The 22,106-nt window shown below is 38.7% G+C and overlaps 1 protein-coding gene across 1 annotated transcript; it reads left to right on the top strand.

The window, feature by feature from the left end:
• The first annotated feature begins 2,659 nt into the window (after positions 1-2,659).
• On the top strand, positions 2,660-21,485 carry LOC114878692 (elongation of very long chain fatty acids protein AAEL008004-like). The gene is made up of 6 exons (XM_029192785.2): positions 2,660-3,702; positions 10,357-10,429; positions 15,593-15,783; positions 19,295-19,432; positions 19,535-19,777; positions 19,901-21,485. Exons 2-6 carry the CDS (start codon positions 10,369-10,371, stop codon positions 20,255-20,257), a joined length of 990 nt encoding a protein of 329 aa, XP_029048618.1. The 5' UTR covers positions 2,660-3,702; positions 10,357-10,368; the 3' UTR covers positions 20,258-21,485.
• Positions 21,486-22,106: the final 621 nt, after the last annotated feature.

Raw genomic sequence — 22,106 nt, 5'->3', positions numbered from 1 at the left:
AAAAAAATTCGTGTCGAGAATCTCTGCTCTTTGTATGTTTGCATTAAATATTAACTTCTCCTGCACTGTTAAGAGAAAAACAAACGACGCTGGTTAACCGAACAAACTGTTGTTCTTTGTAATAACGAGTGATTAAGAGAGACGGTCAAATTTCGAGACAAGACCTTATCTTACAAGTCCTTGTAACCTTTCAAGAAAAGCACAGGGCGTTTTTTGATTTTCCAAAAAATCGACTTGTTCCAATCTGACCCATAAAATGTAAAGAAATAAAATAATAATAGAACCTGTGAAACTTTAGCCGCAAATGCCATAGTGGAAAGCAACATGTTTCAGAGGACAAAAATGACTTGCAAGTATCTTTGCTGACCGTGCAAAGCAGGCAAGAATCACTTTCGCCGATCGTCGAGACTGGAATACCCGTGACTTGCATAACCCCTCGCAAGGCTGTTACACGGCATTACACTTTCTGCTCTTTTCTTTTGCTAAATCACTCTCATTCTGGTCCAGTTGCTCGCTATTTCTCATCTCTATCCGTTAACATACGAATAAACTTTGTGCAATCTTAAAAATCTCTATCAAGCTTTAAATCTTTAACCCGTTACATCGTCCTTTAGTTCATGCAGATTTTTTTAAACAACTATCCACTTTTTCAAGTATAACTCTTCAAGTACAACAACTGTTTTGAATATTTTGTCAATACAAATTCGTAATCCTACGTGTTTATTAGAAACAATTTCCATAGCTCTTGAATTTTAAGCACATCTCCACAAAAAGTGGGAATGCCCACTTGACCTCATCCGTAAGCTAATATTTATCCACCTCGCGAAATTTATTCGTAGTAAAAAATCAGTATAAGGAAAATTTTAAAATCACCGATTAACGTCTTCGATAGAAGAAAAAAGAGGTAGCTTTTTAAATAAAATGATTTTTAGGAGCGTGAATCAATTCCATTTAAAACAGGTGATGCAATGTTATTTTACAACAAAGGGTTACCACCATTTTAAATGGACACGAAGTAGGTTAATCTGTGCGAATATGGCTGGCAACCTACAATTGGCCACTTTCCCGCTCTTGCAATCGAGTATTTCATATCGACTGATCATATTACGACGCGATAAACGTTGCTTTGCAAAGTGTTTTGATCGATCGGCATAATTAAACAACCTTTTATATCCTTTATATTATGTACATAATTCTAATGCTAAATCATTCCGTAAGTTTTACACCAAGGTTTCGCTTATATTCTTCAGATTTGCTAAACATGATTAAATATTACGTATTTTCTAAAAAAAGAAGAAGGAATATTCGCATTCATCATGAGAGTAATACCTAATTTCTAAAATTCAAATCGACTTTATTAAATTCATTTGAAATGCAAGGGTACCATGGGTACCATGAACCATTGACGCGAATTATTTAATTTAGCGGGTTAGGTTAAAGTCATGACACGAACCTACATATTCCCGATTCATTTCATTAGCATCGGATCGTCTTCATTTAAAGTATTAAAATACATGAGAATCAAATGCAAATATATTTACGAGTTCGTAAATAGTCAATGCTCTAAAAACTCTTTAGATTTTCAATAAACCTCGTTACACTTAACGATGTCTTACATTGTATACATATGTATACGACTGTATCAGTAATATCGAGTACTTCATTCTTTTTATATAAGAATATAAACAAAGTGAAAACGTAATCATTTGCTAAAATCATAAAACAATACCCGAATACGATTATTCAAATGATTTCCGCGGTCACACAAAGTTCATTATGTCACTGCGTAATGAAGTACATATGCATCTACCGACCGAACGTAATTTACGACGGAATTATTATCCAAAACGTAATCAATTATGAACGTTCATTAAAATGAAAAAATATCTTACCTTTAAGAAGTCGTTATGTACCTTTGTCATAAACCTTGCAAACTCTAGGATCAGCTTTGCTTACTGGTAATTGGAAAAATAAAGAGTAGTAGGTTATGCCTATTACTTTATTTAAGAAAGTACAAATTCTGGGATGTGATAGATCGCTTCTTACCAGTTAGCAGTTAGCATTCATTAAATTCAGTTCTTTGATGTCTATTATTTCAACAATCTCTTCAATTGACACTTCACAATAAATAACTAAAAAACAATTTTAACGACAGATCATAAATCGTTGTCAATCGCGATCACTAATGGCGGTTCCCGCGTAAGAAGAATCATTCTGATTGGTCGAATCTTCCCATTGGTGCTTCACCAAGTAGGTACCTTATTTGAATTACAGGCATCTTAAATCAGATGGATATTACTCTATATTTTATATTTTTATAATATTACATATAATTTCTTAAACATTTGTTTTTTCGAAATAATTTAAATGTTCGTATTTTACATATGTATAAAAAAGAAATCCTATCTATTTTATTAATGTTTTATCGGAACCCTGGTTCGTACAAGTTTACTGTTTCGAATGTTCTGTAAACCAAACGGACATGTATCGAATTTCATACATATTTTGTTTGCAAAACAAATCGATAGTGGATGAGAAACGTGATAACGAAAGAGAGAGAGAAATTTGAGGATCCACAGTTTGAGAACCATCGCTGAAATGTTTACAGTAACGTCCACGAGATGGCAAGTTGGCGGCAGTGGTTTCCGTGGTCGGCACGGGCGGCCCTCGTTTTCTATCGTCTTCATCGCGTCGTTCTCGTCGTCATCCTCGTCTTTGCCGCGATCGTTTTTTCCTTTTCCCCTTTTAACAAGAAAAAAAGACTCCGTTATTCCCTGTTCGGTTCCACGACGCATTGACAAGAGTAAGAACGAGGCTCGCAAGGAGGACCCGGAACAGCCCAGGTGGGAGATCCGTACGCGAGCAATGCGAAAGAGTGACAGGTTACGAACGATTCGTTGAAAGTGGGAGAGAAACATAGAAGGAAGGATAAAAAGAAAAGAACGGACGGAAGAAAGAGAAAAAAGAAGGGAGAAGTAGCGGTAGAATGAAGCATCGTGGTCACGAGGAGTAGGGCGACGGCAAGAAGCAACGAGGTGGGCAGGCAAAGGCGGGCAGGTATCGTAAACGGAAAACGGACGGCGGTTAAGAGTGTAGAAAAAGTAACCGGGAGACCGTCAGTCAAGTGCGACCGCGTGCACAGGAAACTGTCCTGAAGATAATAACGTTATTTCTCTTTCCTCTTTTTTTCCTTAGCTCTTTGGCTCCCTCATCTCCCTCCTGTCTTTTTTCCTTTTTGTTTCTCTTCCTTTTTACCTTCACCTCCTTCCATCAGTGATACGCGCTCGCGACGGAGAGGAGGAAGACGCGTCGATGAACGAAACTGGCGACGAGCAGAATTATCATCCTTATTCGCGTTTGCTTGCTTCTAACAGCGGAAAGTGAGCTGAACACCGTGTTCGATCATTTCGCGATATCGTACCCGAAACAGACGTGTTACGAGCAATCAAACATCGAGCAACGAGGGAAAATAACAACGTTCATACATCCACGAGGATAGTCGAGGAATCGCCTCTTGTATTTACAGTCGAACAACGTGCTTGTTTTTTATGTACCGTCGGTCGGTTGTCAAGAAAGAAACGGAACGGTGTGAAAATTTGAAGTCAGTGAAAAGCCGGTAACTCTACGGTGCTTACGAACACGCTGATAAGACGAGAAGAAAGATAGCCGGAAGATAAGAATAGAAACAACGACAAAAAGCAGGTGGGTGTAGTCCTTTGACATACTGAGCTTCGCTCCATATCCAATCTGTACTTCGTACGTTCGAGGCGTGCCGGCGCGCCTTTTGAGGTTAGGACACAAACCGTGATCGATTTGAAGCTTCGTGAAAACGAAATGAGACGCGACCAACGTGACTTTTCTCTAAAATCTTTTTTTCTTTCGATTCGTGTCATGATTATTGATCGACAAGAAAACTACCGGTAAATTCTGATAAACGTCTCGCAATTACGCTTACTTTTTCCCGGTAAAACGTTCAAAAGAAAATCAATTATCCGTTTCGAAATTCTCGTTGTTTAACTTAACCAATTCTAGTAAGGATGCGAATGCTGTCGATCGTATTTCGTAGAATGTATATAAATTTACGATAGGTTAAGGATGGATCGTTGTCATATGTATTCCTCTGTTTAAAAAGATGGTAATCATTGGTACGTGTTGACAGAACGCGTAATATTTACTCTATCATTTTTTATCAATTCGTCCAAGTGATAAAGAAACGATAATTATATTATGTTGCATTTTTGACGTAAGAGAAAACAGAAGCAAAAATAAATTCATACGAAAACGTTGAATTCCGTGATTCACCGACTATGTTTATGTTTCACAGAAAAGTCGTATTGACAGAGTGCGGTGATTCTTCAGTGTCATGTATCTGTCGTTTCATCGGAACAACGGATTAAGAGTAATGGAATTACAAAACGTTCATGTAAAAGTTATCTAAAAGACTGTTTTCCTTGGCTCGAAATTGTACCTGCATTTCTAATGATTCGTCAGCTCGAATGCCGTTAACATCCGCTTGGCGTGCGCACGCTTGTGAGAAATTAATCATTCTTTCGCACGCGGACGACAAACGTGTCGGGTTTGAAAATAATAATACGGAAACATTTGGTTCATTTCCGATACAATTCACTCCTGTTGCGAACGTTCAACCATCGGACTAATTTCAGAATAAATATCGCGTGTTAATAGTTCGAAATGAAGGGTTATTGTTGCAAGTGGCGGCTACAGGGGCGCTTCGGACGTTCGCGTGGCCGGAAAGACCGCTTTTTCCAATTTCGTTTCTTCAATGACGTCTGTCGATCACGTTATTTACGAATGCAAATCTGGACAGTATACGTATCATCCGTCTTCATCGGTACGCAAAACTATATCCAGAAAATTAAAACACAGGAAATCGCTTTAGAAACGATAGAAACGTCACGTTCTTGATTGTATTTTTATACAGGCTAAGCCAGCGTTAAAAGTAACGAGTTCAATATTGTAATTCTGATATCTCTATTTCTTACCGTCTATGATTTATATAACTACTATGCTATTAAAAAACAGGTAAAAACATTGTAATTATGATTACAACTACATATATACTTATTATGCAAAATCAGTGCCTTTTTCTTACGTTTTACTTTACCAATTATCATGATTAATAATGAATAAATCATGAATAGTCTATAAATGGCAATAGTAATGAAATCAATTTGATTATCACAAACGAAAAACCTGTTTCACATCATGTTCGATGGACGATCGTAAACAAAACCAATCGCAAAATTAACACTCCATAATGGAGGATCAAAGTTCTCCATTCAATTTTATTCTATTTGTCAAGAGGATATAAATTTCTGCAGAAGTCGCATGCTGAAAATAACAATTTTCAGTATATGTGGCGTTACTTAAGTCCTACGGTGTTAGTGTAAGGACATAAAAGACCGCGTGATAAAGGAGTTCCATTCGAAGGAAATACAATTATTCTACTTCGACACGTGTTTTAGCTTCCGTCGTTCTGTCTATTTATTTTATACCCTTTCGTATTGACAACAGATAGCTTTCTAGGTCAGTGATAACACTATTTGTTAAGGATAAGATTCTGAGATGTGGTCGATTTCAACCCTGAAGTCATATTTAACAGCTGAGAAATGTTTGAATAATCAAATTCGAGTATTTTCATCTGACACGATTTAATCGCGATCGATCGACATTATACGTACCTTCTTAAATGGCTTCTTCGTTCAGACAAGTTGAATGCCAAATGTAATTCCTCGTCTCTCTATTGATTCCGTTCGAATCCGATTCTTATCGTCCGATATAAGTATATATATATCGAAGAACAGCTTGTTTCGGCATCGATCGAACGATAATATCCTTATTTTTCTTCTTGCCATGCCGGAAACGACCAAGGGAATAGGGTGGTTAAGAAAGGAAGTTAATTACCGCGACATTTCGAAGCTGGTGTTCCCTTCGAACACGGTTCAAGATGGTCTCGAGAGTTTCGTCGATACGATATCTCTGTTAGAAAGAATTTGATTCGACTCGATTCTGCTAAATATTCCTTTTTAAAGGTGAACGACTCCTCGGGAATGTCTCGGCAAGAGAAAACGACGAATCGGCCAGCAAATTGAAAACTTTCGTTCATCGTTTCAAAAATGACGTCACAATAAAAATTAGATAATTTATTGGCAATAACAAAACGTATCAACAACGTCAAACAATTATTATTGATAACAAATAACATTCATAACACGGTTGATAATTATCAGTAATTAGTAAATAGGGATGGTAATTCAAGATTAAAATTCATATTCTTTTACATTAAACGAATGAATCAAACGTTATCTCTTAAAAAGTTTAGAAATATCGTTATCAATAAAATTTGCATACTTATCTAGTGTAAAAGACGTAAATCTATATGACATGTCTTTTAATCGCTAATATATCCAGCTTTCTAAAATTGAAAATACTTCCTGATACAAATATATATGAATGAAACTGACCCGGTTGAAAATATTTTTCACGAAACTCGCGTACCGTTAATAATCATTCAAGTTTTTCCGTGTTACCGTTCGATAATTCAAAGGACAGGATCTTAAAAGTAGTAAATGAGAGCCTCGCCCGAAAGTAAATATCGTTTGAGCAACGCAACGAGACATCGTCACTTTCTCCGTCCTCGACAAAAATCAGCTGCGTAATAGCCTGTATACGTCATCGTCGAATCGAATGATTTCAATCAGCTTTAGTAAAAGCGAGCGTGTGAATAGGAAATTATATAGCAGAAAATTATCGAGTAGCTATTGTAGTTCTCGATTATGAATATAGATAGACAAAGAACGTATCATTTCCTATTATTAATAATTCAAGTTGCAATATGCATTACGACAGATGATTAATATTAAATTAATGTTAAATCGATACGCGTTTATCTGAATCACTAATCAATCAAGAATTAGTAGAAATAAATAAGAGTTCTTCGTAATCGCAGGCGATCACTTGATCACTTGATGATTCATATATGTATACAATAGACGCGGAAAAGTTTGATTAACAAGATAAAGCATTATCTTGCGTTTTATATAGCCGGTGTACGCGACAAAAAGGGGCACGCGTATCCCTCGGATAGCCCTTCGGTATAGAGGGTTTCGTAGGGAAATGAAAGGGTGCTCGGTCGAATGGAAAGGAGAAAGGAAAAAAAAAATCGATAGCAAAACAACCAAGCTGGTCACGACATGTGCGATTGTAAATTATACACGCATTGTGAGAAACATGCCGCGTGCGTGCGATGAAAATGTACGTGCACGTGCTAGAATCAGGAGGGAAATGTAATTTCGATTCTTTTTTCATCTTTGATGTTTTATTTACATCATTTCTTAAGCGATCAGTTTAATTACTTGTCAAAGTATAGATCTTTTAATCCTTTTAAACGCGGATAATCTGAAAAGAAACTATCACACTTTTTTATTTCTAATTCTATTTGGAAGGTTATTTGAAAATCGGTTCAACAAATAATTGCCCGGTACATGAGCGAAGAATTTTCTACTTTTTTGTTTCCTGTTTATTGCATAGCATGTACTAGACAAAAGTAAAAAAAGTGCGCATCATATACATGAATGAATAAATAATCATCTATGCATTTATACAAATGACGCACTTTCTGCTACTTGAAATTAAGTAATGATATCAATTTTCCTGGTTTTTTAATGACAGATATTGATGATATACGTGCAAAAAGTATTAACCTTTGAAATTAAGCCAAAGAAAAGTTGCAAACACTTCAATTATATCCGTTAATTATAAAGTAACTATGATATTGACTGTCTCGGGGTCACTGAGAATTAACATCCTTAATATTTATAGGGCAGCATAGCTAGTATTGGCGAGATGACAGAGAAATTTCTAACTTCCAAAAATTTCGCCAGTTTGCTCAATGAGATACACGTGCGGTCAGACAAATTACGTTTCGTTTCCAAACTAACGAATCGACTTAATTCGTCGATGAATTATAATATATACAGGGAAAGTGGGTATGCGAGAGAATTTCAACTCTTCCGGCGGACTTTTAATACCGTTTAGAAAGTATTTTATTAGCTGCCGCTCTTTTTCGAGGAAACGATGAATCTCCATATATCCTTGATAAATTGCGAAACACCCTGGTCCTCTCGTTAAACTAATGAAAGGAAAAGTTTCTGCTCGAACGCGGTGAATTATCGGGCAGCTACTGTATCCGGTTCGAATCAATAGGTAGTATTTTTTCTATTTCGAAATACATACTCGTCAACCGTTCGAATCTACCCAGTCAAAATTGAATCCTACTTCTCATTTGTTCCGCTACAAATTCTTGTAATAAATGTTCATTCCTGTTCGTAATGCAGTTACGAACATGTATGCAACAAAGACGTCAAGCTCGCACACATAATTTACATAAGTGAGAAACGAAAAATACGGTGCCAGGTTGCGTCACCGATTACTTTTCCCTTCGTAGCCGTGTATTTGTTCTGTCAACACGTCGCTTTTACTTTTCAACCTCGCCAACAGTACTCTGTCTGTCAGACGATTTGTACAACGAAATACAATTGTTTCATTTTTCTTTTTCTAAAGCTTCGCGCGATTACAAATCTCTGATAACGTCGCGGGCGCTTTAAACGCGTTCACTGTCACATCGAACGTTGATGGATGTAGCCAAAAGTACGTTTAATTGATCGAATAGATAAATTGTTATGGCTGGATGATAAAATCGTGCGAATTTCTCTTTCGATGTTGTCTCTACGTCGATTACGGATGTGTTATATAAAGAGAGCCACGGTTTTGCTGGCATTCCAAAGGAAAAAACGAGTCGCAAAGCTGAGAAACGGTGAAGAATAAAAAGAAGAAAGAAAGAGACAGTGAAAGACAGGTAAATAAGTGAGACACAGTGATACAGGAACTCGGGTACAAGGTGGTAGCGAGAAAGTTACTAAACACGTGGTTACGTTGTGTCGAGATCGATTACACCAGATAGTTAACGTAACCGTCAGTCAGATCGAAAACTACATACCTCTATCACGTAAACGGACAACTATAAATTTTGCTTGCTTGTTTTTCTTTTCCCCTTCCTTCCGACAATTTTGCTTATGTCGGTCAATACGAGTTCGGAACGAGAATGTTAACTCTCCTCGGTGTCACTGGTTACCTGATGCCTCTGCAGATTTTCAACCAAAACAATTAGCAGTCCTTGAAAATATTTCTTAATCCGTAAATTCGATGAGTCGATCGTTCTTTTTCGCATCAATTGCCAGCTGGTCGATGTATCTTCGATTCATTTCGTTTGCGTAATTAATCGGTTCGCGATGCTTTATCGTTGCAATTACGTTTCACCGGGACCCAATGAAAGTTTCTTACAAAAGAAAGTTAAGTAACCGCGACTGGTCGCGGTGTTTCATGATTATTTGATCCAGTTAACACTTTGAGTGCCAGCTGTAATCAACAGAAACTCCCCCTAAACAGTGATTTTGTTTTGTGATCAATTCGTTACTCCGATGACATTTACACTTGCGAGCAGAAATAGACATTCGAATAGAATACATTTTTAATCAAAGGTAATCGAACTTTTTTTCTAGTGACCCGGCTTATTTACCAATGGAAAGTTTTAAAATTTTTATTTAAATTTAATTTACTGTTTCGTGGCAGGTTTCTCGAATGCAACAAAGGCGACCCGGAAACACGGTCAGAAAAATGCGTTTAAAAGGCAAAACGATCGACGCGCACGCTTTTATACTTGCATGAAAACCAGTTTTCGCATAAACGAATGCATTTCACCCTTCTGCTGTTCACTTGCGTATTTGTCCTCGTATTTTGCACACCGAGACGTGAATGGACTCTTCTGGTCGTCTCGAGAACCGATTATCCGGATTCTCCTGCGATTTCTGTCCGTTCACGACTTTCAGAAACGATCGTTGTATTGTGCAGCGTTCAGAAATGGTCGTACCGAATTTATCGTTCGTTGTAATAAACAGAAGATATCGAATATTTTAACATTTCGCAGCGTTTCGTGAAAAAGAATTTTCATTTAAACAGCACTTGTTTATTTTAGTTACTACATTCCACGAAAGTCTCCGACGGTTTTTTTTTTTTTTGTTTTTACACATTCTACGTAGAAATGGAAATATGTAGATTTTCAGGAAGGTCCTTGAAGAGATTTGAATTTTTATTATGAAATATTACCCTACTCGTCTTAATTAAAAATTTTAATTTAAACACTCTTGCTGACTTTAATTGCTGCATACCACTAAAATTTCGCTCACCTTGAGCATTAAAAAGGGTGAACATTCAACTAAATGAGACTTTTTATTTGAAAAATGATATTCATACGTAACTGTTTGGTGGTTGTTACAGACTCGAGGCAAGATGACGAGTATAGTAGCGGATCTGGTGCACGGATACAGGGACCTGATGGATAACAAGTCCGGTAAGATAATTTTCTTTCAAGTCAACGAACATTTTTGCGATGGAGTAATAAATAGGGATAAAAGTTAGTCGATCGAGTCCCATCAGGGTCCACGACATTCAAGTGGGTCAGTCAGGTGCGACTGTACTAAAAATCGAAAACGAACAGACGCGACAGAGCGGAAGTAAAACTTTTACTATCGATCTTATTTAGGAAACGGCTAAACAGACGAGCAGAGAAAATAAATTAACCGCCAAGGTTTTCGAGTTACTTAAAAAAAGAATTCAATTTCTGTTGTTTGTGACCCCCTTACTTGATACAAGTATCACATACGACACTTCTCTTGTTTATATCTCATGTGAATTGCGTTTCCGTATAATTGATATTATTATCTCGTATGACCCTGACAAACGATTCCCGAAGAAAAATATCCAACCGCATAAACCACCTAGTCCAAAGGTTTCTTAGCTGACTAGACTGGACGTGATGCTGTCGTATCTGTCACATATAGATAATCGGCTATGATGTAGAATAAAATTATAGATAAAATATAGAAATATCGAGGCTCTGGTAAAAAATTTCCTAAACTTTTCTAAATATTTCTATCTGCTTGGAAGCATGTTCATCTGTTCTCGATAACCTTGTACATTATCTACTAATTCGCTTGATCTAAAACGGGCGACATTACTTATGGAATGGCCTGATAAATCGACCCAATTACTCGTTCGATTAACACGTGTATGGTACGACAAAGCGTTAAGGTCTTGGTACAAAGTGTTTTGTAGTTGGAAAGCGATGGAATGCGGCAAGAGATCCTTTTGAGGAAGCTTTCGTAATAATCGTTGAACGGGGACACACGAGTGTACAACGGCGATTCAACGAAAAGCACATCGCCACCAGCACCAACAGTGCTCCAAGAGGAACCCGTACTCTGTTCGTCGTGCATATTTTTTCAAAATGACCTTCCCCGTCTGTCAATAAAGTGTCGCAACATTGCTGTCCGTCTTGTTCCCGATTTCTCTACGATCAACAACGAGATTTTCCTCGCCCGTTCCACTGGACGATGGTCATCGTGGAATTTCGAGCTGTCGCTCGCAGCCAGAAAAATTGACCGCGTCAGCGGTTCCTTAATTCGGTCATGACATATCTTATTTCTCTGTAAAGTTCTTCCGATTCAGAAATTCCCAGCCCGACATAAACTCGTTTCTCAATCGCTATGATTCTAAATTGACGTTAGGTTCGTCAATCTACTCGAACGCGTTCGAGTAACCTAGCTACTAAAGGACTCTAATTTATCTGCCTATTCGTGACCAGGCTGTGGTGTAAACGTTGCTAGACTTAATAGCAGTTAAGGGGCACAAATTGACCAGGCCTCTTTTCATGTTCCCGTGTTATACGGTAGGTGGATTATCGATTTAATAGCAGCAAACCAACAGGCCGTGTTTTCCGCTAATCGTGTATCGCGTAGACCAAGAGACGCCCTTGCCTCATTACACCCTACCTAATGCACCGCTGGAATCTCTTCTTGCATTTATATCCGAGGATCGTTCGGTTAAACATTCTCCCCACACTCGTGCTTACAGAATTGATATCCTATTTAACCCTGTTGCTGCGGCCAGCGTGTAATTTTAAACGAGGTACTCTATTTTAAATGGTGTGCAAACGATTCTTGGACCCACTGTATAGCATTTACAGTCTGATTTGCTACAGTTGTTACTGTCCTCTGACCTACGGTGAAGTTATCTACAATGCTGACGAAACGTTGGAAACGACTATTAGAGATGGCTCACACCCGAATGGCTTAAACCATATTTACTCTCGAGTAATTAACCCTTTGTAGTCCAAGCGTACCACTTCAGAGCTAGCCACCGGTTAAATTAAGCCTCGCCATTTAGAATAATTATGAAATTTCAGAATTCTAACGAAAAGAAAGTTTCCCTCAGTTATCCTAACCAACAGTGTAAAATAAGGAATTGAGATTCTGAAAGTTTCCATTATTTTCATCATTTCAAAATGGACTTTGTCGTAAGATATCAGCTGACCCCGCGTCAATCGAATGTTTAATATTTCCAACGCTCGTGTTTATGAATAAAATGAATCGAAATCATTCAGAGAATGTTCGATTCTGTTTACATAAGGACGACAGGAATCGTCGACGTTTTCAAACATGTTTGATCACAATGAATAAACATCGAGACAAAAATTTAATATGACGAGACCAGACGAACGTCCATATGACGATTCGTTATTTCCATACGCTTAATTCATCTGAAAATATAACTTTTTTTTCTCGTTATTTAATCCATTTGGTTATTGCTTTCTGCTTTTTATGGATGAAATGCAAATATGAAAGAAATCAAAGAACATATTTTGCTAAAATTAACGTGCATCAATCGAGTTAGGCTAATGAGGTTAATAAGGAACATTAATTACTATGTTATTTTCTTCCCGTTACGTCATTTTCGTTTGACATGTAAGTACGTTACACAAGTATTGATTGCTTATTGACGAGCAATCAACATCGCAGCAAAAAGTTTGAAGAAAAAAAACAAAATATGGAAAACGTGAAATAGTAGACTGTTGAATGTGTAACACGTTCGCTATCAAATAACTGAGATTCGCGTGACACTGATAGGTGAATTTTTCTTCAACTTTTATCAAGAACTTTGTAGAAATCAAGATAGGCAGAAACCACGGGGAAAAAATAAGAATGTTCCCTGAAAAAAAGAGAAAATGGAGCGAAGCTGTGTCCAGCTCTGTTCGTTCGAGCGGACGTCGAGTTGACAATGAGCGTCGTTCGCTCGGACCATGCGAGTGCAAAGGTAATTTACCGGAAGGTTTGGCGAGCGCCTCCTGAACAAACTCTCGCGTCTTCTCGTACGAGGGCTGAATTAAAAAAAAAAAAAAGTGCTCGAGAAATTTATCCAAGCTGACGGACACAGCAGACGCATTTTAGAGCCGACTGAATTCTCCACTTTTGAAAATCGTTCGCTCTTTCGAGCCGTTGGTTCATTCGGGCGATTGTCACAATTCGCCAACCGTGTACACTCATTTAGCTAAGTGTAAGAGTAGAGAGGAATATTATTTGCCTTAGATTTTAGAGAAAGACAGGAAGGAAAAATTTACCGGTTGAAAAGCGGGAGATTCACTTTCGTAGACTACGCATGAAACACAATAGACAGGAAATTCGATTCGATCGACGCAATTGACCGGCGCATCCGGCAATTATCGTTCGGTGACGCACTGCATCGTTTTTCTTTTTCTTCGATTTCGTTATTACACCAGTCGATCGGCCATACACTAGAGTCACCTTACGAAATCAATGCCCATCCAGTCGGTTAATAAATTCGTCTGGGCAGCGGCTTCCTGGCCGGAAAGGCAGAGTTCCGGCATCGAGGCAGGTGCACGATGCACCATCGAGGAATTGCATAATGCTCGGGCAACTTGTAAATCACTCGCTGATTGCTCCACTTTTCAACCTCCACACGATAACCCCTTTCACGGATACAAACGCGTTATACTGTGTTGAGAAAGTAACGATCTTGCCGGATAGCAACCGCGATATTATTTAATTGACACCCCGAAATTGAAATTCAAATTTGGCAGTACTTATTCCGAATTCGGTGCCGTTGACCTCGAGAAGTCGATACGAAGAATTTTACCTTTTGCCTTTTCCGTATTAACGAGCAATAAAACATAATTCAACGACAGTTTGAAAAACTTCTCGTTTGCCCATTTCCTTCTTTCCTCTCGAAATTCAAATCTCGAACGTCGTAAAATCTGATGCGAAACTTTAAACCAACCGTAATTCATTCTCGCGTTTGACAAACGATAGCCACTTTAATTTTGAACATTAAAGTCGCGAGCAAGAACAAGTTAGATTTCGTAGGTATATATTTAGCATTTTTACTTCGTTTCTTTGATATATTTTCAACTGAAAACTCGAAGTCTGTGGGTATATTGAAATAATTACCCTGTTTTCTTCGCCCCTCTCACATTCGATACGCCACCCTTTCTCGACACGTTGGCCATTGTTCTACATCGTGGCCAATGTTCCTAATGACACCATTGTCGTCGAAATCTGGGTCAAAGAAAGTAAACAGTAAAGAGGGGTGATCGTAAAAGCATAATTGCACATTGTGCCAGAATAGTTTGTAGAAGCAGCTAATTGCCGATTTCTTTTCAACAAAAATTACGAATCTCGTTAACGTGTATCGATTTTAAATCGTTTCATTTGTAAAATTAAGTTTTTTGTTATATTTTAGCATCGCGTATTTCAGTCATTAATTGCGTAAGATGATAAATTATTTAATTATCCTGTTAATTAGGAAAGAGAAGAGAAAAGGAATCTAATAACGTGTTTACCAAAAGATTTTCGTCCCTCGATGGAAGAAAAAGAAAAACACATCACATTATCATATTGTAGGATAGAAGATAGATCATCTCTTCTTTACACGCTCTTTATTAAACGTGCAAGGGGAGGATAGCTCTTTTTCTGGTTGAAAAATGACTCGTTTAACGTGTTAAAGTAAACTACCTGATAACTTTGTTCTTGTTCTAAAAATAATTGCAAAGAGGTTAACGAACCGGGAAGGCTGTACTTTATCGTCGTTTAATGACAGGAAAATCATCATGACGAAGCTTACTGTACCGTACTGACGATGCACAAAGTTGTAAAAGAAAAGGAAGAAGGGGAGAGTAAATGATAGGAAAAGAAAATTATTGTTTGCTTTCTATTCGTTGCTCATTAGGAATCCTGACTGGGACATTTGATAATTAAACGCAGGGTACTTTTACTTATTCCAGTAATTAGTGATACCCTCTTGATATAATCAAGCTTCTATTGTCGTACGACTTGAAAATGACCATCATTTTCGTCGAAAGGTAGCAGTGCTATATTTCTGATAAAATTTAGAGACTTTCATTTTCATTCCTACGCTTTGATACAACTTTTGAAAAGAGTGAGAGGATCTGGTCCCTTTAATTTCAGGACTACGATGAATCTAACGATCCTCCATTGAGTTTGAGACTCAACGCTGATTTTTGCTAATAAAAGTGATAGGATCCTGGTTTGAAATGAAAAGAAACCATGAAACTTTTTTTTTTTTTTTTTTACAAAAACTGCCCTGTCTTTGAATCTAATGGTCGCTAAATAAATACTAATGCATTATATTTTCATTCTAGATCCCCGGGTGAACAGTTATATCCTGATGAGCAGCCCGTTTCCGACCATGGCGATATGCCTATTTTATGCTTATTTCAGCAAGGTTTTGGGACCGAGGCTAATGGAAAATAAAAAGCCTTTCAAACTTCGGGGTATCTTAATAGGGTACAACCTGATACAAACAATATTCTCCACGTGGATCTTCTATGAGGTTCGTATAGTCGTTATCTTTTAATCTTATTTTTCGTTGAAATATCCTATTTCGCCGATAACGCGGATGATTGATGAATGAAATATAAATGACATCTTTATCTTTATAACATTCCTTAATACGTGAATAAATATGTCACTTATTACTACGAATAATGGCGCTTAAGTATAACTTCGACTACCATTGTTCGAGGATTAAATAGCTTTCTCTGATACGTTTCGAACAAAAGGAGCGCGTTATTTGATAAAAAATAAAACTAGGTCTTCACGCGACGTTCCCAATTTGTCGCGATGTCAGGCGAGGGTCAAGAATGCGTGCGCGCGTATTCGATCAAATACCAATCGTATTTGGTCTGCATTTAGTATGTTGCAGGTACCTCCGGGTACAGTTATTTCGTGAGAACTGTACTCACGTAGTAGCACGTCTCGTAACTTTCTACGCGTTTTCCGTCGATCTAATTATGATATCTTGCTAGTCGATCAGTTCATTCTTCTTACAATTAAAAATCTGCAATTCTCATTTTCCATTTGAAAAGGGAAAAAGAAAAATTTCGATTTATCTAGGTCTATTCGATATACGCAGTTTGATTGAAATTGAATTTTGCTAGAAAAGAAATTGATTGTAACTCGATTACTTTCTTATCTGAATCTATCGATGAGCAAATCATTGAACATTTTATCGTTTAATCGTTTAATCGCGTGCAAGGTCTGTCTGATAATAGAGATTGGTAAATCGTCCCCTCGCCTAGTCGTTGGACGATAAAGAATCCTCGGACTTATTCATGAATCCGGCCAGACGGTTCCTGGCGACGTATCCGACATTCCGTTTTCTGTTCACCGTGTAAACGAGTCTAATAGAATTCAAATGAATTTTGCAAACACAGCACGACATTGTTCGATGGTAACTTGGTCATCGCGATCGATACGCTTCTCGTTTCCCTAAAAATGTACTTTCGTTACAGAACCACTGTCTAACGCGTATACGCAAATTTAAGCCAAATTATTTAATTAATCTAAATTATTTCCTTTTGGAAATTTATAATTGCCTTCGTTTTCATTAGAGTTTCGAGCAATGGATTGTTCACGGCATTGTTATTTAAAAATAACTCTTTCAATTTCCTCGTTTTAATTACGAAGATTCGTGGTACTTTAACTGGAAACTCGCGTCGGAAACGGCGAATACGAGAGAGCACGTTAATCATACGAGTGGTGGTGCGGTTATCAACAAAACTCACCAACGAACGTGTGCATTCAACTCTTACGTATTTCTCGATCAATGACTTCGAAATGGTACGATATTCGCCAGCGTAATGACTCATCAATAACATTGATTTTCATAATCTCGTCACGTGAACGTTTTAATCGTACTCGCGCGTTGCGGTTTGTCAATTAACCGCGTAAATTCATTTTTCAAATTGATAGACTTGCATTGAACGATAAGAGAGAAGATTGCGCGTTTTGCGAGTGAATTCATTGCTCGTTAAAGTCATCAGATATTTTTAGAGCTACGGTTTATATTTCTGTTATCGGTGACGCGATTAATTCGATGCAATTAACATTGAAACTGAACGGCCAGTGTATTTCGAGTGAAATTTCATGCGGCAATCGCTGGGTCCACGAGTACGTAAGAACGACGATCGATTTTCATAGAAATTCTTCGAGATTGGCGTCTTTCGCGAAGCCGAATAAGCAGTTTTAGGATGCTGGTCGAGACCACGTTCGACGAATATCGGAAGAATTTTTCTCGTCGCCAGCCGGAAGAAGTTATTAGTAAGCCATCGAGGTCTGGCTCAACCGTTCGATTATTTGGTCGCATAATTATGAATAGGAAAGAGGAAATTCATTTTTTATTCAAATTACTCTCATCGAAGCGAGTAATATTAGAAGCGTTCCTTCTTTTTATTCTGCATAGCTAGTTAAAAAATTCTCGTTGAACTGTCGATAACTCTTAGCTACTGATAGGCTGTAAGTCTGAAGCACCGAGGGTAGAGCCATCAGCCTCATTACTTCCGGCTTTCAGACGAAAGGCACAATGGATTAGCGGGAAAACGGGGCGGAAAGTGGAGCAGCGTGGCTGGCGAAATTCTAATTAAGCGTTGATAAGCCGTTCGAAAATTGCTCTCGCTCACGTTATATACGTATTGTAGATGACATGTAACGCGAGATATCTCACATGCCGACCTTGACACACAACTCTCTAGGCCATACGTGCGTGGTGTTCTCGTTAGTTGGCCAACCCACGCAATCACACTCGAGCTTTTCCGACTGCTGCTGCTTTAACACGGTCAAGTTTAAACGGAATATCGTCGTGTTCCCGGCTTCGATGATACCAATCGAATGTCGTGCGTCACGCGACAACGAGATAACGCGAGATTTCGTCGAAATGTTGAAAATTTTCTTTTCTTCATGGGGGAAGATTTTTCTTACAACCTCTTCTTTCGCATTACGAGCACTGTCAAAGTCGGCGTTTCATCATTCATTTCATAAGTTTTATTTTATAAGAGTTGTACGACACGGGTAACCGCGTTGCTTGCTCATAGATGCATGGAATTTTTCAATAGATATTAGCGACAGCCGTATGCGCCTCTTAAGTTATTTAACGCGTAAACTACCCTGAGACTCGCCTGTGTCTGGCCGCTAAGGATTTAATTAGTTTACTTATGAAGTCATAGACTATTTTTCGAGTCCTTCGCGATTACTCGCAACACTGTTAAGCTCAAATGTAATCCGTCATTTAGTCAATTATAGCGGCGACCTCGCTTTTCGTTTCCGCGACACGTTCTTAACGCACGATTGTTAATCTTGACCATTTTGAAATTTCTAAGCTCACGGTTATAATCGATAATCTACGTTACGTCACCGGGAAATAATCGATAGTAAATATCTTTATAGACTTTAAACTCGACAAGCTCTGATTAGAATTCTCCTATTCATTCCGTAAAGGAATTAAAAGCAGCAAAAATTCTTATCATAAATTCCATCTAATCATTTAATGCACACACGTGCGCGCAATAAGAGCACAATTGTAGCACAGTTTAGCGGTGAATCGATCTGGACCACTGCTTAGGGTCAGGCTAACCAACCGAATGACCTGGTTCGTTTTTTTTTTTTTCCGAAAAATTAGAAAAAAACAAAACCGAAACAGACACACGTATACACGAATGACAGTCGAAACAAACACAGTGGGATTGTTCTGTAAATCTCGAAGGAGCGAAAGGAGGGGACGAGGGTGGAGGAAGAGGGTGGTTGGCTTTTAGAATTTTAAATAGACCCGAAGTCATCTTGCGAGAGAAACGTTAACAGTAGCGGAGGATTCTTTTGTTTCCCTCCTCCTCTTACCCTCCGTTCGTCCAGCATCGCCAACCGGCTTCTTGATCGAACAAAGCGACCGGCTACAGAGAGTTTCTCCGTGAAAAACGAGCGATCGCGCTTCTATACGCTGATTGTCGTTCTACCCCCGTTTGAATGCAACCCTTTTATTGTCCTCACTTTCCGGCATTTTCTTGTTTCAGTACTTGATGAGTGGCTGGGCGAAAGGATACAGCTTCCGGTGCCAACCGGTTGACTATTCGCACAGCCCAATGGCGCTACGAATGGTGAACACGTGTTGGTGGTATTTCATCAGCAAATTCACCGAGTTCTTCGATACCGTAAGTCTATATTTTCTATCTTCCTATTATACTTTCTCATGAACCTCGATCTCATCCAGCGGAAGGCGTAGAATCGTTTAACCAGTTGTGCTTTTCTTTCAGCTATTTTTCATTTTGAGGAAGAAGACTCAACACGTGTCGACGCTTCACGTGATCCACCATGGTATAATGCCTTTCTCCGTTTGGTTAGGGCTCAAGTTCGCGCCAGGTGGCCACAGCACTTTCTTCGCCCTTTTGAACACTTTTGTTCACATAATAATGTACTTCTACTACATGGTGGCTGCGATGGGCCCTGAGTATCAAAAGTACATCTGGTGGAAGAAGTACCTGACTACCTTGCAAATGGTAAATCGATGAAAGAACAATCTGTTTCACTTGGCACACGACGGCTGCTACCAGCAGTCACTTGAAAAGTACACGTATACTATGACAAACAGTTGAGTAATGTCGATGCGTTTTTCGTTTCAGGTGCAATTCGTGTTGATCATGAGTCACCAGTTCCAGCTGTTCTTCACAGAGTGCGATTATCCTCGTAGCTTTATGATCTGGATCGGTCTGCACGGCGTGCTATTCCTAGGATTATTCTCAGACTTTTACAAAGCAAAATACGTAGACAAATCGAAATTGTCGGCGAAACAAAGTTCACAGAATGGCTCGTCGACGACCGGCATGTGTATGCCGGTACTCGAGGACGAATCGACGCCACGGCAAAATGGCGTCTCGTCGTACGCGACCATCTACAACAAAGAATACAACAGTTGTTACAGCAACGGCACGAACAACGGTTACGTTGCCAATAACAACACAGAGAAGAAGCTCGCTTAGGACATTCTTCTGGTGTTTCGTAACTTCGAGAACAACAATTATTGGGACAGAGCAAAAACACCTAAACATGTACACACACACACATACACACAAAATATTGTTTAATTGTACCGTTCAATCTCGCGTCCTCGACGTTTCTTCGAGGATCCTGCAACGGTTCCACGTTGATCGCAGTGGCTGTTTATTTCTTTTTTTTTTCTCTCTCTCTCTTTCCCTCTCTCTTTTGTATCTTCGCCACGAGGAGCATGGTATACGCGCGAGAATAAACGATGCTAGTTAAGAATAATTGCGGATTCTGTGTTCATAATAAAACGCGTACAGTCGTCGGCGAGTGATCAGCTGAACGCTTTAAATCATTTCACGTTAACACTGTCAACGGGCTGACGATTACTTTTCTCTCTTCCTTACGTGGTGGATGGATCGGCAATGTTACGAGGGAAGGACCTGTTTAACCCTTTCGTTATGACGCTATAGTGGCTGTGCATTCACGCTTATCCTTTTCTGTACCATTGTAGCGACTGAGACTGTTGGTACACACCTAATCACCGCCACTATAATGGTTTTCTAGTCGTAATTCGTTTTTAGAAAGAGAAAAGAGGAAGAGGAAACACCTCCGCAATGTATCCAATATTTTCACAAACTTGTTTGATTTGAACGAACGTTGAAACTTGTAAACTGACTATACGTTTTCTATCTTCGTAGCGAAAGGGTTAAGAGAATAAAGGTCACTTCTGCGTTGTTGTGTATACATATATTAATCTAGCAATCGCATTCGCAACGGGATTGCGAATGAAAAACCGTGAAATATCGTCGGCTCGTGGATGGCTTTATTAAGCAAACGAGAAGAACGACGAAGGTATGCAAATGGCGTATAAAGCGCACACGGTTCATTGAATAATAATCGAAGTAATTATATAGAACAGGGTCCAACACTTCAGTAATTTCAGTAACCTTGATACATGTTATGGAGATGAGTGTCCTTAGTAATTTTATTGTATTACATATAGTTATCGCTTGTTTTTAGTTTTAAATGATCCAATTTTTTTTTCAGCTTATGAACATTTTTATGCGACAGTAGTTTGAATAATCAAATTCACATAAATTATTTATATGCTGCGCGCTGTTTAAAATATGTTTGCGTATATTACTAAAATTGAACGATGATTATATGTACCCATGAAATTGCTTGGAAAATTAATCTTAATAATATATGTCAAGATGATTGAAATCGGTGAAGTGAACCCTACCTTATACAGGATGCCCCATACAATTGGGACAAGCTGTATCTTTAAAACGGATCGTTGTAAAGATCTAGTTTGACCCAGTTGCACGAGACACCTTGTATAATTATTAATAATCGATCCTCGTCGAAAAGGTTCTGTTTCCCGCACGCGATTCCTAGTCGTGTATTTTTTCGTTTTTCTCTCTCCCTTTCTCTCCCTTTCTCTCCCTCTCTTTCTCAATCTTTTTTTAATTGTCAGTCGCGTGCGTTGCGTGTGGATGAGAAAGTGTGTGATCGGTTAGCTAGTTTAGACGCGATTGCGAGGCATTTCTCTGATTGGGACCCCCCTTTACCTTTCAACCGTAATTCCTCCCCTGTCGTCGTCCGACTCTGTCTCCCCAATGCCCCGATTGTGTTCAAAGCTTTGGTGTTCGTTGTAGAAAATAAGCGTGAGTCGATTCGCGTGCAAGGAGATATAATCGTACGGCTCTTTCCTCTCGAAACATATGGTTCTGGCCACCGTGATATACGAGCGTTATTGGTTCAATAAATTGTTGTTAACACAGTGGCTGCTATAGGAGTTACCTGAGGAGAAAAAGCCCTGGGCGCTACCTGAGTTACCGAAGC

Source organism: Osmia bicornis, chromosome 2 (genome assembly GCF_907164935.1).
Source record: "Osmia bicornis bicornis chromosome 2, iOsmBic2.1, whole genome shotgun sequence".
NCBI lineage: Eukaryota > Metazoa > Arthropoda > Insecta > Hymenoptera > Megachilidae > Osmia > Osmia bicornis.
This window is presented reverse-complemented; position numbering and strand designations above follow the sequence as displayed.

Excerpts from the sequence above, each read along its gene's own strand:
- LOC114878692 (XM_029192785.2), top strand. The coding sequence starts at position 10,369 with ATGACGAGTATAGTAGCGGATCTGGTGCACGGATACAGGGACCTGATG. Across the intron at positions 10,430-15,592 it reads CCTGATGGATAACAAGTCCG|ATCCCCGGGTGAACAGTTAT; the intron begins GTAAGATAATTT and ends TTTTCATTCTAG. Across the intron at positions 19,778-19,900 it reads ACCTGACTACCTTGCAAATG|GTGCAATTCGTGTTGATCAT; the intron begins GTAAATCGATGA and ends TTTTCGTTTCAG.